Source organism: Balaenoptera physalus (assembly GCF_965194825.1).
Source record: "Balaenoptera physalus genome assembly, chromosome: 12".
NCBI lineage: Eukaryota > Metazoa > Chordata > Mammalia > Artiodactyla > Balaenopteridae > Balaenoptera > Balaenoptera physalus.
In genome coordinates this window covers 88,252,255-88,276,701 of record NC_138897.1, presented here as the reverse complement: position 1 = coordinate 88,276,701, position 24,447 = coordinate 88,252,255, and the positions used below count along the sequence as shown (strand labels likewise).

Genomic DNA, 24,447 nt, shown 5'->3' with positions numbered 1-24,447 from the left:
GCACCTTGGATCGCTTGGCAAGGCGCCTGGCACATAGTAAGTGCTCCGTACAAATGAGCTACTACTGGCTCTCGGGCTCCTCTTACCGCCCAGAGGAGCGAGGAAAGCCCCGAGCAGGGGAGTCCCCAGGAGGCGGATCCCGGGCTGGGAAGGGGGGACCTGGCCGGGCACTCACCGAGCACGTCTGCCGAGCGGTGCCGGGCTACGAAGCACGCATCGTCCCCGTAGCACGCGCCCTTCTTAAGGAGGCCCTTACGGAAGTCCTTGCCGAAGCCGCAGCCGGCCGTCACGAGCCCGTAGTCGCCGCCGCCGCCGCCGCCGCCGGCCCTGGGGTCGGTCTGCGAGAGGCCGCCGAGCACGGCGCGGGCCACCAGTCTCCCGTACGAGAGGACCGAGAACATCGCCGCCGCCGCCCCCCCGAGGAGGCGGGGGGCCCGGGGAGCAGAAGGACGCGGAGGCCCGGAGCCGGCTCTCTCCTCAGCCGCAGCCGCGCCGCCGCCGGGACGCTCCTCAAGGCGGCGCGCAGTCGCCGCCGCCCCTGTCCGACGCGCGGGGCCTCGCACACGCTCCGCCGCGCGCACTGAAGCCAGAGCGAGGTCAGAACCGGCGGCTCCTCCGCCTCAGCCCGACTGGGGTCCCAGCTGCAGCCACCGCTGCCGCCGCCATCTTCCACTCCGCTAGCGTGTTCCGGGCCTCGCCGGCAGCACCGCCCCCTTTGTGGCCACGCCTCTAGCCCCGCCCACGGCCCGCTGCTTAGGCCCAAGCCCCGCCTCCTCGGCTCGGTGCCCTACGCAGCCACAGAGGTCGAGCGTGCGCAGAGGATGTGGACACAATTTCTCTTGGGAGTTGTAGTCGCTTTTTTACTTCACTGCCTAGCTTCAAGGACTTAGGAGGATTCCCCAGACGCGGGACCTAAGTTAAAATACCGAGAATTACAGGTGGGCTGTTTTCTCCCCTGATTTAACCATATCTTTTAAAAGCTATTGTTTTAAATAACGCCACTATTCCTTTAAAGAAAAACCTGGAAGAAAGTATCGGGTCATATATCATTATTCTGTAGTATATATATTAAGAAACTGAAGTACACTAATCTAGTGACACCTCCAGAACTTATATATTGGAAGGGTTTAGGGGAGGCAATCTGTTTGGAAAGAAGAGCCGTTTTGCATAATGTTTAGGAAAATTTGAGAAAATACTATATGTTCCTATTAGACGGTGGGGTGAGGGTGGAGGGTTAGTGATGGAGATTCAGGCACGGCCACTGCAGCCATGTCATACAGAAGTGTTTCAGACTTTCAGACGGTTCTGCCAAGTGGGGAATAAAAAATTCTAGGCCCCAGATTTCTTTGCCTCAAATCTTAATTTTCTTGAAGGTCCACCTAGCTAAGCAGGTCTTTTCCCCACCTCTGATTTGGGTGCTCAGAGAGGTCATGCAGTGCCAAAGACTTGCAAAGATGAGGGCCCTGCCTCTCTCCTCCCACAGCTGCCACCTCTTCTCATCAGAAGGACAACTCTTAGCAAGAAAGGCAGCTCCCCTACTTTTTTTTTTTTAAGCTCTCAGCCCACCCTTAACAAAGACATCACAGTAGCCTTCTCCAGATTTTGACTAACCAACCTTCTTCTGAAAATATTTAGGTTGAAAAATAACAAAATTTAATGGGGAGTTTGTAACGTAATGTGAAGATTAGCTCACCAAATGTGTGTAATATGTTTGTATGTGTATATGAATGTACATTCAAATTACATACCATGCTGGTGGGACTGTACATAATCTAGCCCCTGCATACCTCTCCACCGCATTTGGTCCTGTGCCTCCTTCACTAACTGGGCTCTAGCCATGCTCAAAGCTGCCTCAGGGCCTTTGCTTTTGCTCTTCCTTCCACCCACTAGAATGTAATTCCATTACCTGAGGGTCCTGTGCTCTTTCTTACTGTATCCCCAGAACATATGGGCACACAGTAAACACTTTAGTAAATAAATGAAAGAATGAATGAATATTTCACTAGATCCTAAGCACCCCAAAGGCAAGGATCATTTGCCATTGTATTATTACAACTAACGGGCAGTTTGTAAATGTTGAATAAAAGAAGGGATAATTGAATAGGAAGCATAAATAATATAAAAATAGTATTTGTTGAATAAAGGAATGACTGAATGGATTCAGGAATAAAAGAAAACTGAGATTTGAGGCAAGTGATCTAATTTGGAATACTTTTTGGTTTTATTGAAACATAAATGTATATCACCGAGAAGCACTGGTCCTTTTCTAGTTCACTTTTGACAGAACTGTAGTTCCTCTGGGGATTCCCATCTCATTCTATAAATGAATCTCTTTTATACCTTTTTAAATACATCTAAAGACCTGTAAACCATCCACTCAGAGCACATTCCGTTATCCCAGTTACTGTCATCGTTAAACACTTTCGTGATTTACAGTGTGCTAAGTACTCTATATGTTTCTGTCCTTAAGGGTTTTCATCAAAATTGGACTGAACAAACCACTTCACATAATGAGTGGCATTTTGTCAAAGGTGTAGACAAAAAAAAGTTCATTTACTGGTTAAAAGATATAGCGATCCTAGGAATGCAGTTACACCTTGCTATTTTTTATGGCCCACAAGAATTGGAGAGCGCCCAGAATGAGGGGGTGGAGCTTTGCCGAGCCTGTGCTTGGCATTTACGTCTGTGCCAGCTGTGCTAAAGGTTGTTCTTTTAAGCACACACCACTACCAAATCCCAGCCAGGATGTCAGGTAATTCTACCCCAAGGACAAACTTTTTAAAATAGCACGTCAACCCCTGTTCCTTGCCTCAATTAGACTGCTCCTACCTTTCATTTTCAGGGCATATATTACCTGATTTCCATGTCACTCACAAGAACCGGTTGGATGAGATGAGCAGCAACATAAGATGTGACTCTGACGCTGGTAACCTCTGCTCTGTTGGGGTGACTGTTTTCACAGTTAAATGATACGAGTGCCTTGAGTTTCCTGCAAATGAGTTTTCTGCAAATGAGTTGCTCTTCGGAGCACAATGCGAACAGAATCCTTTCTCAAAGATCCTTTGCACCTTTTCGGAAAGGAGAGGAGACAGGGCCTCAGGTTCCCTTGAATCATTTATTCCAGAGCCAGTTCTAAAAAGTTTCACTATTGTGGGGAAGCCAGGAGAGGGTACTCTGAAAAGAAAAAAAAACCCATTTTCCCCTGCCCTCCCCCAGGAGCACAATTCACTTGTGACATTTTGCTAGACTTAAAAAGCCCTAAGAGTTTTCTTCCTTAACAGTTACATTCCTAGCACTTCAAGGATTCCTGGGAGGTCACTTGTCACTCTCAGAAGCGAGCAAGTGGTGAAAATACCATCTGTGTTCCCAGGGCACCTCTATGGCATTAGAAAAGAGCTTTGCACTGGACTCACCCCCAGCACCTAAAAAAAGAAAAAAAAAAAGGCATGAATTCCCTAATGAGATTTTCTGCCACACTGGTACACTGATCTCGTCTGATTTCTTTCTGCTAACCTATTCAAAATGAGAAGTAATTAGTTTCTCATCCTTGGTACTATTGACATTTGGGGTCAGATAATTCTTTATTGTAGGGGGCTGTCCTACACATTGAAGGGGGTTTAGCAGCATCCCTGACTTGTACCTACTAGATGCCAATAGCACACCTCACCCCCTAGTTGGGACAACCAAAAATATCTCCAGAGTCTCCAGATATTGCCAAATGCCCCTGGGCGGGGGGCGGGCAAAATCACCCCCAATTTAGAACCACTGGGTTATACCGATGCCTTGCAAGTGAACAAATATTTGGGGAGCACTTGTTAAGTCTGAGACTCTGGGCTAAGGATAAAAAACGTTGGTGCCTTCATGGCAGTCACAGTATTGACACAGAGGGTTAAAATTAAGTAAATTTAGAGAGAAAATAAACACCATTGGTTGAAATAAAGGAGTGTGAGGAGGAGAAAGAGGACCCATTGGGGTGGGAGAACACTCAGGGCACTTCACAGAGGGTGACATTTGTGAGAGGCCTACATGGACAGAGGTCTGAGGAGGGGGTATAACCATTCCAAGTGAAAGAAATGGAAACTCAGCGAATGCAGAATGATTGAACAACAAGTAGTCCAGTGCAGCTCAACCTTAGGGTTTGAATGAGGAATAATGAGAAATGGAGCTAGGAAAATAGTTTAGGAACTATTTAGCCATAGAAAGGAATGAAGTGCTGATACATGCCTCAACATAGAGGAACCTTGAAGACATTATACTTTTTTTTTTTTTAATATTTGTTTACTTATTTATTTGGCTGTGTCGGGTCTTAGTTGCGGCACACGGGATCTTTTAGTTGCAGCATGTGAACTCTTAGTTGTGGCATACGGGATCTAGTTCCCTGACCAGGGATTGAACCCCGGCCCCCTGCATTAGGAGCACGGAGTCTTAGCCACTGGACCACCAGGGAAGTCCTGACAACATTATACTAAGTTAAAGAAACCAGTCCCCAAAGACCACACATTGTATGATGCTATTTATATGAAATGTCCAGAATAGGCAAACCCATAGAGACAGAAAGCAGATTAGTAATTGCCAGAGGCTGGGAGGAGGGAGAATGGGAAATGATTGCTAATGGGTTTGGGGTTCCTCTTTGGGGTAATGAAAATGTTCTGGAATTAGATAGTAGTAACGGTTGCATAATCTTATATATATACTAAAAAACAATGAACTGTACACTTTAAAAGAGTGAATGTTATGATATGTGAATACCTCAATTAAAAAAAATAGGACCTACTGCAGAGGGCCTTATATGTTAAGCTGAAGGTACTTAATGCTGGAGACACCAAGGAGTCACCAAATGCTTTTAATATGCCAGTAGTAATAATAAAATAATAAATAATATTATAATAAAATAATAAAACAAGAATAGTAATGAAAGTGAGAGCAATAGATACCATGGATTGAGCACTTCCTATGTGCATTACCTGCATGGTCTGCACTGACCACCTATTTAAACATGAAAACATCCAACAGTCCCGTCTGCATTTCACACAGGACTTATTTTGTTTATTGTTTGTTTCCTCCCTGACTAAAACGTACGTTCCATAGGAGCAGGGGATTTTGTGTATTTTATTCACTACTTTATCTCAAGGGTCCAGAACACTGCCTAGCATACAATAGGTACTGAATAAATAAGTAAGAAGTGAATGCTGTTGATTAAGAGAACCTTAGAGGTCACATAGAACAAGCAACTTGTTTTACAGCTGAGGAAAGGGGGGCAAATAACATGTTCCTCCCATAGGAATTTAATGGGTGGAGCTGGGCCAACTGGAGAGGTATCCAGGGGACTCTTGGTACCTGCCCTGCAAAGCCCCTTTGAAGGCATTAGCCACAAGCTGTTCTTTCCATTGAATTTACCTTGCTTTGCATTGTGTGTGATGGTCATGTTTCTCCCACCTAGTATCCATTCCCCTCATTCTCTGAAAATAGTATTTTGATTCCTTGGAGGAATAATCCATGTTGGTTCATGTGGTTTGGGTGGAACTAGATGGCAGGGAGACACATGACCCAGGTCTGACCAATCAGTGCACTGCATTCTCTTGGTCACGATTGGTCCAGTAGGAAGGCGCATGACCCAAGCTAGTTGAGTGAAACTCCATTATGGGATTTTGCTGAAAGCATTAAGGGGAAATTCTCACAGGGTTTCTAAGCTGGTAGAATGAAAGCTTGGAGCTGCTGATGGCCATTTTTGCCACTGCTTGGGTATAGCTAGCCTGAGAATGAAGGGAATTCAGAGAGAAGCAGAGCCTAGAGATGGTAGGAAACAGAGGCTTCGTGATAACGATTAAACCCCTGAATCCAGCTTTGCCTGAAGAAAGATCAGTCCCTCTACTCATATTAATTCCCTGATTTGCTTAAGCCACTTTGAGTTTGGCTTGCAAGGAAGTGAATCCTGACAAACACATCATATGATCCTCATAGCATGACTACAATTATTGAATCAAGAATAAGTCACCAGGGGCTTCCCTGGTGGCACAGTGGTTAAGAACCTGCCTGCCAGTGCAGGGGACATGGGTTCGAGCCCTGGTCCAGGAAGATCCCACATGCCATGGAGCAACTAAGCCTGTGTGCCACAACTACTGAGCCTGTGCTCTAGAGCCCATGAGCCCCAGCTACTGAGCCCACGTGCTACAACTACTGAAGCCCACATGCCTAGAGCCCATGCTCTGCAACGAGAAGCCACCACAATGAGAAGCCTGCGCACCACAACGAAGAGCAGCCCCCGCTCGCCGCAACTAGAGAAAGCCCATGCACAGCAACAAAGACCCAATGCAACCAAAAATAAATAAATTAATTAAAAAAAAAAAAAGAATAAGTCACCAAACCAAAGGCAACTTTTAGAAGGAAACTTATCCTCTGCCAGTTTACATAGAGGAGAGGGAACTGCCACTTCTCAGTAGAAAAACTGCTGAAGCAAAACTTCTGATCTCTTTCTTTACTACCTCCATGAGATGAAGATAGGGTCTGATTGGTGGATTCAGAAAAAGATGCCGATGTTACTGAACTGAACACGGGTCCACTTGCCTGATGCTCAGCAAAGCCAATCTACTGAAGCCAGGTTGTGGTAAAGAAAAGTACAGCATTTATTTGCAGGGCACCAAGCAAGGAGAACAGGCAGCTAGTGCTCAAAAGACCCAAACTCCCCAATGGCTTTCAGGCAAGGGTTTTCTGTTTTTTGTTTTTTCTCCCTATTTGTGGCTTATTTTTTTCACCTCTTAACATTGTGTCCTTTGATGAACCAAAGATTTTTTTTTTTTTTTGGCTGCATTGGGTCTTCGTTGCTGCATGCAGGCTTTCTCTATTTGTGGCGAGTGGGGGCTACTCTTCATTGTGGTGCACAGGCTTCTCATTGCAGTGGCTTCTCTTGTTGGGGAGCATGGGCTGTAGACATGCGGGCTTAAGTAATAGCACGCAGGCTCAGTAGTTGTGGCTTGCAGGCTCTAGAGCACAGGCTCAGTAGTTGTGGCGCACAGGCTTAGTTGCTCTGCAGCATGTGGGATCTTCCTGGACCAGGGCTCGAACCCATGTCCCCTGCATTAGCAGGCGGATTCTTAACCACTGCACCATCAGGGAAGCCCCCAGGCAAGGGTTTTTAAAGGCAACATTGGGAGTGAGGGTTGCAGGGTGTATGATCAGCTCGTGAACATTTTTCTGATTGGTTGGTTGTGAGGTAACAGGGTGATGTTTCGGGAATCTTCATCAGCCTTCTGGTTCCAACCAGTCTGGGGTCTTCGTGTTTGTGGTCAGCATGTTGTCACCATCCTCCACCTGGGGGGTAGGGTCTTAATTTCTGCAGAACAGTTCAAAGATATGTGTCAGACTGTTGTCTATATCCCTTTGGGAGGAACTAGGAATCCTGTGACTCTTCTGTTCTAGTCATTAACTGCTTCAGTCTGCTCTTTGAAACTCGGGGAAGGCCAAACAGGAAGTGGGGTACACGGAGGGGCTTGTACCTGGGAAGGCCCTGCAGGGTCCTGCTGAGTTTCAGTCCCACCTTTTCTTTGATACTGCTCAATCCTGAGCGGAACAGGGGTGGGACAAGAAAGGGAATAAAGTGTTGGATAGAGAGGTTAATCATAAATGTGGCAGGGGAACTCAGTTTTAGGGGGACTGGGTTTCAATGAGCATGTTGCCCAGTCCTTTCTCTTTATTCTTTCTTGCCATGGTCTGTCCTTTGGATACTCGTTTCCTCCTCTGCCATGGGGAGCCTGTCCCTCTGGAGGAGGCCTGCAGTCTGACCAGGTAACTCAGTGTAATCCAGATGGGGATTGTGTGCACAACAAAGCCATGTTCTCCACTCAGGCTCATCAATAAAGCTGATACTTGGAGCCCCAGCTGCCTGATTCATGCATCTACATCTCAATGGGTTTAGAATTTGGAAGGGTCAAGAAGGGGGTAATTAATTATCACTCCATGAACCCCAAACATGTTAATTTTCTCTTCAGAAAACCTCAGAGATGGGCACGAAGGCTGACATTTGGGGGCTAAAATAACACATGGGATCAGGTTTCTGGTGTAGTCAGGGCTCGAGGCTGAAAGGTAATTGTGGGTCAAGTGGATTCTTGACCTGAGCAGTTTGTGACAGCTACAGTTGTTCGGTAAGATTTTAACTGGCAGGGGCCTGAGTACGAGGGCCTCTGGGGCAGGCCTTGACCTAACCCGTGAGAGTACAGCTTTGACCTCAGCAGGCAGCTGGGACAGGGATTACGTTATTGGGGAAAAAAAGCCTTTCTGTCCCAGGGAAGGCTTACCTTAAAGATGACGAGGCTTTTTTTTTTTTTCAAATTTTTATTTATTTGTTTATTTATCCATGGCTTGTGTTGGGTCTTCGTTTCTGTGCGAGGGCCCCCTCCAGTTGCGGCAAGCGGGGGCCACCCTTCATTGCAGTGCGCAGGCCTCTCACTATCGCGGCCTCTCTTGTTGCGGAGCACAGGCTCCAGACGCGCAGGCTCAGTAATTGTGGCTCACGGGGCCCAGCCGCTCCGCGGCACAAGGGATCCTCCCTGACCAGGGCCCGAACCTGTGTCCCCTGCACTGGCAGGCAGACCCTCAACCACTGTGCCACCAGGGAAGCCCGAGAGGGCAAAGCTTTAGCTTACAAACATTTAGGGTCTGATGGGTAGAAGATTTTTGCTTCTTGTATTACGTATTTCAGCAAAGCTTCAGGCTGGATTTTAAACAGCAAAGACAACTAAATTCTCGAGTCAACAGAGATCTTGTCTGTGAGATTGTAGCCTTTTTACAGCATGAACACAGGGAGTAGGTGGATGCTGCAAATCTGTTCTTCTGTAGGTCGTTCTGAGCTTCATTCAGGGTCATGAGCAGAACCTGTGAAGGGGCTGATCTCTTGACTCCATTTGGCTTGTCACATGCTGTTAAGGTTCACCCCACTACTGGTATCGAGGTTTGCTCTGATTTGTTAATTGCATAAGCCTTGATCATGACTTTGGATCTGGGGAGCCAAGACCCTGAGTTTACCTGCAGAATGGGGGCATATTTTGTTAGTGAAAACAAATGAATAGAACAGGACCCTTATATAGGAGATATGCTTCTGGGGTTGAGGTAGAGAAAGCTAATGAAAATCCAAAAGCTAAGAAGGCAGTTAATGAAGCTTATGCCTAAAAGACTTTGTCTCTGGGAAACAGGTTTGCTCAGGCAATCAAGGAAGAACTAGGTTGTTTTTAAAAATATGATTCTGTCATGCATATTTGAAAGTTGCTGAGAGGGGATCTAAAAAGTCTTCATCACAAGAAAAAACATTTTTTTTTTGTAACCATGTATGGTGATGGATGTTAACTAGACTTACTGTAGCGATCATTTTGCAATATATACAAATATCAAATTATTTTTAAACTAGTATAATGTTATATGTCACATATACCTCAAATATAGCAATTTTTAAAAAAAAGCTTCTGTCATGCTACCAGAACAGAACCAGTGGAAGAGTGAAAGGCAAATAAAAGAAGACGGACTGACTAAACTGGAGGAAGGCAGGGATTTTTTTTTTTTAATTTACAGTATTTTTAATCATGCTAAAGAGAAACAGACACATAGATCTGGAAGTGAGACTGGCAGAGGTAACAGCAGATTTCTGTCTTCTCCCATCTGTTGCCCCCTGTGGGGCATGAATCCTTGGTTCCGGGAGGAGAATGGGGGGATGTTTGCACTCCTTAAACTGCTCGTTTTTGCTTGGAATTTTCTTTCAATGCTGGTATAATTGACTTCACCCAGGTTTTCTGTGCCCTGTGGGATGCTTTTCCTCTGTGGTCTCAAAAGTCTTTGCTTCCAGCTTGCTCCCATCTTCACAATGATTACTCTCCTCAGAAGGGCAGAGATTTTTTAAAGCTAAAACTGTGATCTTAGTAGACAGACCAGACAGATATGAAAGGGAAATGAGTTTGGTTTTTTTAAAATTATACTTAAAAAATTTTTTTTCTTTCCCTTTGGCCACGCCCCGAGGCTTGCGGGATCTTAGTTCCCCAACCAGGGATCAAACCCGGCCCCAGAAGTGGAAGCGTGGCGTCCTAACCACTGGACTGCCAGGGAATTCCCTGGAAATGAGTTTTTGAAGGCTCAGCTAGGTAGATATTAAGAGGGCGAATAGACTCATGCCTATGTGGAAACTTGAGAGGAAATGGAGGTAAAATTACAGATTTGTGGGAAGAAATTATTTTAAAAATGGTGGGAGGACATTGGTAATCCCTCTGGGGGAAAAAGAAATTAAATTGGATCCCTAACTCACAACATATACAAGAGTAAATTCCACAGGTCAAAAGCAAAAGCAGGGGCTTCCCTGGTGGTGCAGTGGTTAAGAACCTGCCTGCCAATGCAGGGGACATGGGTTCAAGCCCTGGTCCGGGAAGATCCCACATGCCACGGGGCAACTAAGCCTGTGCGCCACAACTACTGAGCCTGCGCTCTAGAGCCCGTGAGCCACAACTACTGAAGCCCGCGTGCCTAGAGCCCATGCCCTGCAACAAGAGAAGCCACCGCAATGAGAAGCCCGTGCACCACCACAATGAAGAGTAGCCCGCGCTCGCTGCAAGTGGAGAAAGCCCGCATGCAGCAACGAAGACCCAAGCAGCCAAAAACAAAAAGAAAGGACTTGAATAGACATTTCTCCAAAGAAGGTAAACAAATGGCCAATAAGCATAGGAAAAGATGCTTAACATCACTAATTGTCAGGGAAATGCAAATCAAAATCACAAAGAGATACCCCCTCACACACATTAAGACGGTTACTATTTAAAAAACACAAAACCCAGATAATAACGAAATGTTATCAAGGTTGTAGGAAAAATGGAGCTCTTGTGCACTGTTGGTGGAGCTCTTGTGTACTGTTGGTGGGAATGTAAAATGGTGCAGACTCTGTTCCTCAGAAATGAAACAGAATTACCATATGATACAGCAATTCCACTTTTGGGTATATACCTGAAAGAATTGAAAGCTGGGACTCAAGCCGATTTTTTTTTTTTTTTTGGCTGCGTTGGGTCTTCGTTGCTGCACCCTGGCTTTCTCTAGTTGCGGTGAGCGGGGGGCTACTCTTCGTTGCGGTGCACGGGCTTCTCATTGCGGTGGCTTCTCTTGTTGCGGAGCACAGGCTCTAGGTGCGCGGGCTTCAATAGTTGTGGCCCGTGGGCTCTAGAGCGCAGGCTCAGTAGTTGTGGCGCACGGGCTTAGTTGCTCCGCGGCATGTGGGATCTTCCCGGGTCAGGTCTTGAACCTGTGTCCCCTGCGTTGGCAGGCAGATTCTTAACCACTGCGCCACCAGGGAAATCCCTCAAGCAGATATTTGTATACCCATGTTCCTAACAGCATGATTCACAATAGTCAAAAGGTGGAAGCAACCCAAGTGTCCATTGATGGGTGAACTGATAAACAAAATGTGATATATACATATGATGGAATATTATTCTTTCTTAAGAAGGAAGGAAATCCTGATGCATGTTACAACATGGATGAATTTTGAGGGCATTATGGTAAGTGAAATAAGCCAGACACAGAAAAGACAAACACTATATGATTCTGCTTTTATGAGGTAGATAGAGGAATCAAATTCATGGAGACAGAAAGTAGAATGGTGATTGCCAGGAGCTGGAGGGCAGAGAGAATAGGGAGTTATTGTTTAATGTGTACAGAGTTTCAGTTTTGCAAGATGAAAACAGTTCTGGAGATGGATGGTTGTGATGATTGCAGAACAATGTGAATGTACTTAGTGCCACTGAACCATACATTTTAAAATGCTGTCTTATTTCTCCAAAGAAGATATACAGATTGCCAACAAACACATGAAAGGATGCTCAACATCACTAATCATTAGAGAAATGCAAATCAAAACTACAATGAGGTATTACCTCACACTGGTCAGAATGGCCATCATCAAAATATCTACAAACAATAAATGCTAGAGAGGGTGTGGAGAAAAGGGAACCCTCTTGCACTGTTGGTGGGAATGTAAATTGATACAGCCACTGTGGAGAACAGTATGGAAGTTCTTTAAAAAACTAAAAATAGAACTGCCATGTGACCCAGCGATCCCACTACTGGGCATATACCCTGAGAAAACCATAATTCAAAAAGAGTCATGTACCCCAATGTTCATTGCAGCTCTATTTACAATAGCCAGGACATGGAAGCAACCTAAGTGTCCATCGACAGATGAATGGATAAAGAAGATGTGGCACATATATACAATGGAATATTACTCAGCCATAAAAAGAAACGAAATTGAGTTATTTGTAGTGAGGTGGATGGACCTAGAGTCTGTCATACAGAGTGAAGTAAGTCAGAAAGAGAAAAACAAATACCGTATGCTAACACATAATATGGAATCTAAAAAAAAAAAAAATGGTTTTGAAGAACCTAGGGGCTGGACAGGAATAAAGATGCAGACGTAGAGAATGGACCTGAGGACACGGGGAGGGGGAAGGGTAAGCTGGGACGAAGTGAGCGAATGGCATGGACATATATACACTACCAAATGTAAAATAGCTAGCTAGTGGGAAGCAGCCTCATAGCACAGGGAGGTCAGTCGGTGCTGTGACCATCTAGAGGGGTGGGATAAGGAGGGTGGGAGGGAGACGCAAGAGGGAGGAGATATGGGGATATATGTATATGTATAGCTGATTCACTTTGTTATAAAGCAGAAACTAACCATTGTAAAGCAATTATACTCCAATAAAGATGTTAAAAAAAATGCTGTCTTAAATTTTATGTCATGCATGTTTTACCATAGTTAACATTTTTTAAAAGGTTAGAGCTTCTGCATAACAAAAGTCACCATTAAAAAAATACTTAAATAAAAACAATAAGCCACAGCCTGAGAGAAGGTATTTGTGATGCATAAAACCAAGAAAGGATTAGTATCCAAAGTACATCAAGAATTCCTTCACATTAGTAAAGAAAAAGAAATAACTCAATAGAAAAGTAGAAAAATATAAAAAATGCCCAACAGTATGTTAAATTAATTAAACAAGGAGGCCATTAGATTGAGGTGGTTCTAATGCCTTAGCAGCCTGCATAAGCCAGCCAAAAAGTAAATGCCTCAAGGTTAAGAAATCAAAACCTAAAGACAACCAATCACAAACAGCCAACTAGTCTTTCCCAAATAAGGCAACCGCTTAAGCTACAGCCAATCAAATAATTTCCTTGCTTTGTTTCTGCATCTTCTCAGTAAAAGTCTTGCCCCTAGCTCCTGTCAGAGAAGCACTCCCAACCACTTCCGGTTTGGCATTGCCCGATTCAAATTGATTTTTGCTCAAATAAACTCTTAAAATTTTTTTCTTTTTAAAAATTGGAGTATAGTTAATTTACAATATTGTGTTAGTTTTATTAAAATTTTTGATTTGCCTCAGTTTATCTTTTAACGAGGCATTTCAGAAGAGAAAACCCAATAGACATATGAAGAGAGACCCAATTTCATTAGTAATCAGGGAAATGACTGGAGTGGGGAGGCTAAATTACAGTGGGCAGAGAAAGCGTCTCTGAATAGGTGTCATTTGAACTGAGATCTAAGTGAAAATTTGAGCAAAACAGCCAGCCATACAGAGTTCTGGAGGGGGACTTCCCTGGCGGTCCAGCGGTGAAGACTCTGAACTTACAATGCAGGGGGCCCGGGTTTGATCCCTGGTGGGGGAACTACATCCCACATGCCGCAACTAAGAGCCTGCATGCCGCAACTAAAGAATCCTGCATGCTGCAAGGAAGATCCTGCACGCGGCGACAAAGATGCCGTGTGCCGCAACTAAGACCTGGTGTGGCCAAATAAATAAAATAAATAAAAAAATAAAGTTCTGGAGGAAGGGCATTCCAGGCAGAGGGAAGAGCAAATGCAAATGTCCTGGGCTGGAATAAGTTTGGCGATGTCTCAGTCAGCCCAGGCTGCCATAACAAAATACCACAGACTTGATAGCTTAAAGAACAGAAATTTTTTTCTCACAGTTCTGGAAGCTGGAAGTCTGAGAACAGGGTGCCAGCATACTTGGGTTCTGATGAGAGCTCTCTTCCTGGCTTGCAGTTGGCCACCTTCTCATAGTGTCTTCACGTGGCTTCCTCTTCTTATAAGGCCACAGTCCTATTGGATTAGAGCCCCATCCTTATGACTTCATTTAATTTCAGTTACTTCCCCAAAGCCTTATTACTAATTTCAGTCACACTGGGGGTTAGGGCTTCAACATATGAATTTTGAGGGACACAAACATTCAGTCCATAACACCTCAGTGTGGGGCTTGCTTTAAAAAATCAATTTGAGGGAATTCCCTGGTGGTCCAGTGGTTAGGACTGCGTGCTTCCATTGCAGTGGGCACAGGTTTGATCCCTGGTCGGGGAACTAAGATCCCACAAGCCTTGTGGCTAAAAAAAAAAAAAAAAAGTCAATTTGAGGAGGCAAGGACTTCAGTACTGAATGTGGAAGTGAAAACCTACAGATCAACTCCAAGACTGGATAAGATAGAATGACTCCTCCCACAGTCCATTTTTGGAAGTATAAAGAAGTAAAGCTTATGCAGGCTGAGGGGAAGGGAATTTGGGGGGAAGTTATATTGGCTTTTAATTCCTTGCCAAAGGCACAAAAACTCTGTTCCCCTTCACAGGGGGTTTCCCTCCTCTGTCCTCTGAGTTTGACAACAGAATGAGATGCAGTTCCTAAGTTCCTTCTTTCTTTACTACCCTCCATGGTAACACAGGACTCTTAGTTAATAGGTTTTACTGCTAATTACCAGGGAACAACAAAAGTATAACAAACAACAACGTCTAAACATGACTCATTCAAATAGAGAATAATCACATGTCAAAAATTTCTTCACCTTGTTAAAGAGGAAACAGTAAGATGGTGAAGCTGGTTCAGAGAGCATTTTGAGGAAGTAGATATTTGAGGAGGGGGTCTTAGATACTAAACTGGTTAATCTCTGCAGGGTAATAAAGAATGATAAGCTTTGGGATTCTTTTTTATATTGGAAAGGAATACTTTGGAACTCAAACCAGACAAAAATCTGAGCCTTTAATAAATAGTAAATAGCTAAGCAAACAAAGATACATTCCTTGGCCTACATATATGGCCAGTGGGCCAAATCTGGCTCTGCTGCTTGCATTTATAATAAAGTTTTATTGGACCACAGACACATCCATTTGTTTACGTACTGTGTAAGGCTGCTTTTGCTCTAAACAACAGAGTACTATGATGACAGAGTTCAGTAGTTCACAGAGAGGAGATAGCCCAAAAGCCTAAAATATATACTATCTTGGATCCTTACAGAAAAAGTTTGCCAACCCTTGCTAGAGAATTAATCCTTGGGTGGGCTTGTTAATCAACGTCCTAGATGACATGGCAAGAGCTACACTGCCCTCTCTTGGTCTTATTTGCAAATTTTGACTAATTTTTCTTAAAAAGGAGACGTTTGGCTTAAAAGTTGAGGGACATTTGGAGAGTTGTCATCTCTGGCCTATAATTCATAAATCCTCCCGTCCACCCACTTCAACACCCCAACACCCGCTTTGTGCATGTGACTGCCTCAATGCACCTCCTTTTAAGGGCAAGGAGGCCTGAAAAATAATTGGTGTTAAGTAATGTCCTTTACAACGTCATTTTGCTCAACAGGGCATTCTGTCTTGGAATTAGGACTCCAGTTAGGGCTTGTGCCTCATAGTAATAGTACATTCAGATGGAAGGGTTTCTTGGGATGTTCTCTGAGCTTCTTTGAATTAAGTTCTACAGCTGTTGCAAACTGCAAGTTTTGAGAAGGCAGCAATAGTGTGTGCTTGACCACTGCCTGCTTCCCTGGTTCCTGGCACATAGTAGGTGCTCAGTAAAATATTTGTTGATTGAATGATAGATCCAATGAAAGACTAAAGACAGAGGGTTTGTTTTCCCCTCATGGTCAGCCCTGTGTGAGGAACAAAGTTTTGGTGACAAAGTCTGCCACCTTCAGGAAGAAAAGTGAAACTGCAAGATTCAGAACTGCTAGGCCCTAAGGAAAACAGTCAACTGCAACGCAAGATTACCAGAGAATCAGTTTTTTCTCCTTTAGCTTAAGACAGAATTAATCAACATCATTTTGCCCTTTCCAATTAAGGAAACCTGCTCCCTTTCTTTAATAACATTTAAAGCCTTTGGAGTGCTTAATAAGTGCCCAGCACCATCCCATGCGCACACAATTTTGCGGTAGGTACCGCTAGTCATCTCCATTTTATAAATGAGGAATTTGAGCAGAGAAAGCATGACCGAGTTACACTAGCTAGAAGGGGGCAAAACTAGGAGTTTGAACCCAAACATCGTGGCTTCAGAATGTGTGCGTTTAATCATTTCACTATACTACATCACTATGCCTGATATGGAAAATGTTTATAGGAAACATAGAAACATGGCAAATGGAACCCATGCAGATATCTCTGCTCTCTCCTGAACACTACTAAAATGATAGAAAAGGGATCCAAAAGGTCTAAACCCACAGGGAACAGGAGAGAAGATGACCGCTCATGAGAGATGTCGAATCCTTTTCAGAAGATAGAAAGTAGATGGATGATTTAGCTGAGTGGAGAAACCGTAGGAAGGGGATGCCAGTGAGGAGTAAGCCTGGGCCCTTGGCAGTGAAAGCACAGCGTCCTAACCACTGGGCAGCCAGGGAATTCCCCTGAAAACAGATCATTAATTGTACATATATACTAGGAGCTGTTAACCCCAGATTCCCTCCTGTGACTCCTTACCCCAATCCCTGCAAAGATTATTCTTTGGAGAACTTGAAACATGACAGCTCTAGGTTCAGAGATCGCAGTCAGAGAAAAGTATGGAGGTGAGGCAACATGCTAAAGACAGGTTAAATGAAAGCGTGCAGCTAAAAAAAAATCGGACCTTTTTTTTTAATAATCATGTGTTTGGTGGTAGTACTGGTATTGCTATTCTGAGACTTAGCACTATGCTAAGTGTATTTTGGGACAAAGCAAATAATAAATTATGTTGGAGTTTTTGAGAACCAAGCTTTATGGTGTGGAAGAAAGGAAATACATATGTATGGTCAATATGGTTAAGTAAAACCCCTCTAGTCTTAATTTTAATTGGAAACATCAGTATGATGGACTTTGTCAGAGAGGTTAAATAACTTGCTCAAGGTCACCCAGCTAATAAGGGATGGAACAAGAGTAACTCAGCCTGGTCTTGCTCCAAAATTTGTGAGGGCCTCCTGGAGGAGGTGAAATTTGAAGGATAAGTAGGATCAATAATGGACTTCTCTCGATCTATAGAAGATGTGCTTACCATGACCCAGGAATCCTGGGCTGACCTGGTAAGAGTTTGTTTCTGAAATGTCAAAACTCAAGGCCAGCCTCCAAGTCATGGTGACCAGATGACCAACAGAAGTTACCTGGGTCTCCCCCTGTGCCATCCCTTTAAAAAATTTCAAGAACGGTGAGATGTATTTTCACGAAGTCCTCGAAGTAAACACTTCTTACAGTACACCCATAGAAGACTACACAATTTGTTTGAGTCTAATTTTTTTTTAGACTTGAAAAATGTTCACAAGATTTAAAATTTGCTTTCATGTCTAGTTTGGCAGTAGATGTTGGGCAAGGCTGGCAGGAGGAAAGGATTTGTGCCCTATTTTCCAAATGCTCCCCCTAATGGAACATAGGGATGATGTGATTAAGAGAGGAAACATATGTTTTTTAATTTGTTTTATTGTTGTGGTTATTTAATTTAAAAATTAGTTATTGGGAGTTCCCTGGCGGTCCCGTGGTTAGGACTCGGCGCTTTCACTGCTGTGGCCCTGGGTTCAATCCCTGGTCGGGGACCTAAGATCCTGCAAGCAAGGAGGCATGGCCAAAACAAAAAATTAGTTATTAAGTGAAAAGTAACACATGCAAAATAGATTGAAGATCGATTCTCCTTCCTTCCTCCTCCCCAGAAACTGTTACATCTACCAGCTTCTTATGTCTTGCAGAGAACACTTTAAGAGGAAACTTTTAGGCTGATTCATGTTAGAAGGCGACAGAAGTTAAAATATGACTGATCTTTTATTAGCCCACTATAGTAAGCATGGGTTACTTTTATTATCCCACTATAGTAAGCCCTCTGAGGGAGAAACTACAGCTAGATTTAGATTGGTGGACTTTCATTATTTGTCTTAAGGAATGCACAAATGATCCCTATTAAAAAGAGGTACCAATTTAAGTCTTTGTCCAAACAGACCTAGTTAAACTTCATCTTTTCTTATCAGGCCATCTTTTTTTTTTCCCCCTAATAAATGGACAATAATGTAGAGATGGGGATTCTAGGGGTTTGGATTTAGGGTTAATTCCATCCAGATTTTTCATAACTATGACTATAATAATTCTGATGTTTCCAGGACATTCTAATTTTTAAATTGTCTTCCTAACTACATGCATGCTTGTCAGACCACGGATTCTGATTTGGGGCATGGAGAACACGCTTTAACAGTGTGAGGTTGGTGCTTTTGACATAGGCTTATGCAGTCTTGTATTTGCTTTTCTTTGGGCTCCACGTTCTTTCCAACAAATTTGGGTTAACAAAAGGTAAAAGTTTTAAACAAGCTGTAGCAGAAATGCCTGACCCCATGGCCAGGCAAAATGAAGCAGGTTCAGGCCTCAAGAAGAACTCACTCACAGGCTGCCAGTAAGGGGTGGATGAAAACGGAGCTACCTGCAGATCCTGAGAACAAAATGATGAAAACATGTTTACAACACGGAAACAGAAATTGAAGTGGGGGAGGAGAGAGCAGTGCCCCTCAGTGGTACCAAGAGGTCAGCTCACTTCCAGTTTTTGAGGCTCTTTGTTTACAGAAAAATGAAGAATTAAGTTCTTCATTTAATATTTAACAAATTCTTTTAACAAATTCATTTTAACCCCAAGGTTAAAATGCCATGTAAATGTGCCATTACAAGATGATTGGATTTATTAAAAGCCAACTAATAAAACTGCAGTGAGATACCACCACACAATTATTAGAATAGCTAAAAATGAGATTGAAAACAAAACTGACCATACCAAGTTTTCAGGAGCATAAGGAGCAACTGAAGTCTCATATATTGTTGGTGGGCGTGCAGAAGGTACGTCACTTTGGGAAAAGGTTGGGAAGTTTCTTATAAAATTCAACATCCACTCACTATACAACCCAGAAATCTCATTCCTAGGTGTGCACCCAAGAGAAATGAAAATCACACAAAATCTGTATGTGAATGTTTATAGTGGCTTTATTTGTAATTGCCAAAAACTGGAAAAACTTAAATTCCTTCAACTTGTGAATGAATGAAGAAATTGTGGTATATCCATTATGGAATACTTGTCAGCAATAGAAAGGAGTGGATTGAAAGAAACTCTTGCATATATGGCCAAGTTGTTTTCTAACAGTGGTGCTAGGACTATATAAGGGGGAAAGGACAGTCTCTTCAACAAATGGTGTTGGGAAAACTGGATATCCACATGCAAAAGAATGAAATTAGACCCTTACCTTATGCCAAATACAAATATTAACTCAAAATATATTGAAACTATTAAATTCCTAGCAGAAAACATAGGAGAAAAGTTTCAGGACATTGGATTTGGCAATGATTTCTTGGATATAACACCAAAAGCACAGGCAACAGTGGGACTACATCAAACTTAAAAACTTCTGTGTGTCAAAAGAAACAATCAACAGAGTGAAAAGGCAACCTATGGAATGGGAGAAAAATAATTGCAAATCACATATCTGATGAGGGGTTAATATCTAGAATATATAAGGAACTTCTACATCTCAAAAACAATAACAAAAACCCAATTAAAAATTGGGCAAAAAGCCTGACTAGACATTTCTCCAACGAAGATATACAAATCTCCAATAGGCACAGGAAAAGATGCTTGATATTACTAATTATTAGAAAAATGCAAATCAAAACCACAATGAAACATCACCCCACACTCCTCTGGATGTATGTTCTAGAGATCTGTTGCACAACAATGTGAAAACACTTAACACTGCTGAACTGTACACTTAAAAATGATTAAGATGGTGTTTAATGGTATGTGGGGTTTTTTTACAATAATAATAATAATAAAAGTAATAAAAGAAACACCCCTTTCCTCAGCTGCCACTAAGGTGCTCGGTCCTTCCGAGGAAGCTAAGGTTGCGTTGGGGTGAGGCCCTCACTTCATCCGGTGACGAGCCCCCGCCTAGCACTGGCCCATACCATGGCCTCTGTCTCAGGGCTCACCTGCATCTACTTGGCCCTCATCCTGCACGACAATGAGGTGATGGTCACCAGGATAAGATCAATGCCCTCATTAAAGCACTGGTGTAAAGGTTGAACCTTTCTGGCCAGGCTTGTTTGCAAAGTCTTTGGCCAATGTCAACATTGGGAGCCTCATCTGCAACGTGGGGGCTGGTGGACCTGCCCCAGCAGCTGGTGCTGTCCCAGCAGGAGGTCCTGCCCCTTCCACCACTGCTGCCGCAGCTGAGGAGAAGAAAGTAGAAGCAAAGAAAGAAGAATCTGAAGAGTCCGATGATGACATGGGCTTTGGTCTTTTTGACTAAACATCTTTAGTAACACGGTCAATAAAAAGCTGAGCTCTTAAAAATAAATAATAATAATAAAAGAAACAGACTGTTGATACATGCAGTGTGGATAAATCTCAAAGGCATTAGGTTAAGTGAAAGAAGCCAGGCTCAAAAGGCTACATACTGTATGATTCCATCCATGTGACATTCTGGAAAAGGGAAAACCACAGGGACAGAAAATAAGTAGGTCAATGTCTTACAGGGCTGGGACAGTAGGAGGGGCTGACTATAAAGGAGCATGAAGGAACTTTTCTGGGTGGTAAAATTGTTCTGTATCTTGATTATGGTTGTGGTTACATGACTGTATGTGTTAGTTAAAATCATAAAACTGTATACCAAAAAAACTGTACATTGATGCATGAGAAAACCTGTATATAAAAAACTGTACACAAAAATTTATACTGTATATAAATTATCCCTCAATAAAACTGACTAAAAAGAAATGTGGAGTAAATGTGGAAAAATGTTAAATTTTAATGATCTCAGTGCAGTGTACAGTGGTCTTTTTTGTACCTTTTATTGTGATTGAAATGTTTCAGTCTGAAAATAATTTTTAAAGTTATTCTTTTTTTAAGTATTTTTTTAAAAATTTATATTATTTTTGTCTGCGTTGGGCCTTTGTGCTGCACGCAGGTTTTCTCTAGTTGCGGCAAACGGGGGCTACTCTTCATTGCAGTGCACGGGCTTCTCATTGCGGTGGCTTCTCTTGTTGCTGAGCATGGGCTCTGGGCGCCCGGGCTTCAGTAGTTGTGGCACGCGGGCTCTGTAGTTGTGGCTCGCGGGCTCTAGAGCGCAGGCTCAGTAGTTGTGGTGCATGGGTTTGGTTGCTCCGTGGAATGTGGGATCTTCCCGGACTAGGGATCGAACCCATGTCCCCTGCATTAGCAGGCGGATTCTCAACCACTGAGCCACCAGGGAAGCCCTTTAAAGTTATTCTTAAGAAGCCAATTAGTTGGGACTTCCCTGGTGGCACAGTGGTTAAGAATCCGCCTGCTAATGCAGGGGACATGGGTTCTATCCCTGGTCCGGGAAGATCCCACATGCCACGGAGCAACCAAACCCATGCACCACAACTACTGAGCCTGTGCTCTAGAGCCCGCGAGCCACAACTACAGAGCCCGCGTGCCACAACTACTGAAGCCCGGGCGCCCAGAGCCCATGCTCAGCAACAAGAGAAGCCACCGCAATGAGAAGCCCGCACACCACCGCAATGAAGAGTAGCCCCCGCTCACCACAACTAGAGAAAGCCCGCATGCAGCAACGAAGACCCTAATGCAGCCAAAAATAAAAGTAAATAAATACATAAATTAATTAATTTAAAAAAAGCTGATTAGTTTATTCAAACTTCAGTATGGTCCAATAATAGGATGCAAGTTTAAAGTTGTCTGGTAAACAAAGAATTGTTTCATTCCTGTCAATGTATGTCTGTGACTGTATTTATTACTTCATTTTCAGAAAAGGTCAAACTTGTAAATTTGAGACCTTTCAAGAATGTGAAGTCTGCTCAAATAGCCCTTCTGCCCCCATAATGTTTCAGAAAACATTTGAAGAACAAGAATAGTATCTGGTGGTTGACTAGGCATGTGGGAAATGCAAGGAGGAGAGAAGCTGGGGATTATTTTCTTCTGGGTGTTGATTTAGAAATGAATTACTGGACGGTTCACTTCAGTCAAAACAATAGAGTCAGTCCTTTGTCCTCACACAGGCTTGATCTCCTGTCGTTCGAAGAAATCCCTTTATAAAGCCTAATGATTCTGCCTCCCTATTTGTAAAATATTTGGCTCGGATGAATAAAGATGGGTGTATATACTTAATCATAGGCAAAACTGCATACTTAATTTTAGACAGATTAGAAGCCACGACTTTAGCAATAATAATAACAACAATAATAGTCAACTCACCCCAAACCACACCAAAGACCAAGACAGAGGGGTTATCACTGCCATATGAAGTCAGACTCAGCTATGTTTCCACCCAGCTACTCCTGTCTTTGGTTTTTCAGGCTCCTCACATGCAGCAGCTTCCAAGTGCAGAATTCCAAAAAGCTGAAATTGTCTTGATTCCTCCCAACGTTGGCACAGGCTATAAGGAATTGAGAATGCCAATAATCCTAGAGAAACAGATGGACATTTTAGATCACAAACATTTACGCACAACGCAAATGCTGCAGTTTTGGACAAAATATGGAAATAGATCTTGGCCCTTCTTTGTGTCTTTCCATCTTAATGAGGGAACCTGCCAAGGCCAGGGGACAAAGAAGGGAGAAAGGATCCTTTGGGTTGAAAGATGAAAAAAAACCTGGCAGAAAGGAGTCAGCTGTGAAATGAAAAGTTTCAGTGTTCCCAAGGTTTGCAAAATGGATCTGAGCTGATGCAGCCGTCATCTTGACTGTGTAAAATGTCATAAAATTACTTTTAGGCCACCTACGGAGTGTTTGAGATTGAACCAAAAGGGGTGGTGAGATTATTTCCCAAACCATAAACTCAAAAATGTTAGAACTGACGGTCACTTTATCAAAATTTAATCCAACAGCCTAAAATTTCAAAACAGAAAATAGGACAACATGATTGACAGATATTAAGGTATAGAAAAGAAAGTAGAGGCCTGGAAGTAAAGAGTAGATTGAAAAACAAGTCATCCTGGATTTAGAAGTTATGAGATGAAGGTTTGGAAAATAATAGTTTTTTTTTTTTAAAGGAAAGCGTTACATACAAGCGTTATTAAAAATGGTCCAGAATTTCAGGTGGATGTTAAGACAATCCTTTGTAGAAAAGAATTGGAAATATCTGTATTACACATTTGATCCAATTATATTTTATACACTTTCTCTGGAATGCCATAGGAAGGTGCTAAAGATGTCATTTTGATGATTTAGCTTTGCTGTATAAATTTAATAAACTAGGTATATATACTGTTTTGGCATTCTTCTTTTTTTAAATTTTAATTTTAATTAATTAATTTATTTAGTTTTGGCTGTGCCATGGCTTGTGGGATCTTAGTTCCCCAACCAGGGATGGAACCCAGGCCCCCAGCAGTGAAAGCGCCGAGTCCTAACCACTGGACCGACAGGGAATTCCCTTGGCATTCTTCTGAATTGGAAAAATGTGTTTCTTGAATAATTACCATGATATGTTTAAGTATTTTCACATTCACTTCTGAATTGTAAGGAGATTAAGTATCAAAGATATAGCCAGCATACCTGGGCTGGAATACTTCTATAAATATGGCAGCTTAGAAATGAGGGGCTTCCCTGAGTCTTGTGGTCTTCAATTCATTTTGTAGAGTTACAGTAGATTTGCTTTGTTTTTTCCTTTTAACACCTATAAATCATTCTACTTAATTTTTGTCAATTTTTTTTGTCTGTAGAAAAAGTTATTAAGTTTTCATCTGTCCCCCTTATCACAACACAGTGAACAGAAGTTATCTGGCGACTTCCTGGGATACAAGCCCTAGAGGTAGATACTATACCTGTCATACAGATGAGAAAACCGAGGCTCAGAGAGCCTAAGTGGGCTAAAACAAAAACGGCAAAGAAAGTGTCAACAGGTGTGAGACAGAAAATTCAAGGATAGTGATGTGATCTCTGCTCCTTCAAAAAGCCCTATTTAGTAGCTTTAGGAGAGTGGGTCCCAAAATTTCTGTCCCCCCGCACTGGTTGCGTTAGGACATTTGTTAAAAATATTGATCCCTGGACCCTGCCCTAGGCTTATTGATTCAGAATCCCCTGAGGCGGAACCTGGAAATCCGCATTTTTTAAACAAGTACCGCAGTCCGCTTGGAAACTACATGCAGGATTCCCAAGCCCCAGGTGTCCACTGGCTTCACACTGCCCCAGGTCCGCGTCCCACAGTCCCGCCGCTCTCCC

At 43.0% G+C, this 24,447-nt stretch overlaps 1 protein-coding gene and 1 pseudogene across 3 annotated transcripts in view; one reads left to right on the top strand and one right to left on the bottom strand.

Moving 5' to 3' along the window:
- PPTC7 (protein phosphatase targeting COQ7) overlaps positions 1 to 2,775 on the bottom strand; it is a 40,801-nt gene extending 38,026 nt beyond the window's left edge. Inside the window, exon 1 of one of the 2 annotated variants that reach the window (XM_082416883.1) lies at positions 176 to 2,775. In XM_082416883.1, coding sequence (XP_082273009.1) covers positions 176 to 401 — 226 coding nt within the window. In that variant the 5' untranslated portion in view covers positions 402 to 2,775. The remainder of the gene's footprint in view (positions 1 to 175) is intronic. The other variant, XM_082416882.1, reaches the window with a different exon arrangement.
- LOC309639527 (large ribosomal subunit protein P1 pseudogene) lies at positions 811 to 24,430 on the top strand (annotated as a pseudogene). The gene is made up of 3 exons (XR_014268576.1): positions 811 to 938; positions 2,843 to 2,926; positions 20,113 to 24,430. The product of XR_014268576.1 is annotated as a large ribosomal subunit protein P1 pseudogene (transcript).
- The last annotated feature ends 17 nt before the right edge of the window (positions 24,431 to 24,447 follow it).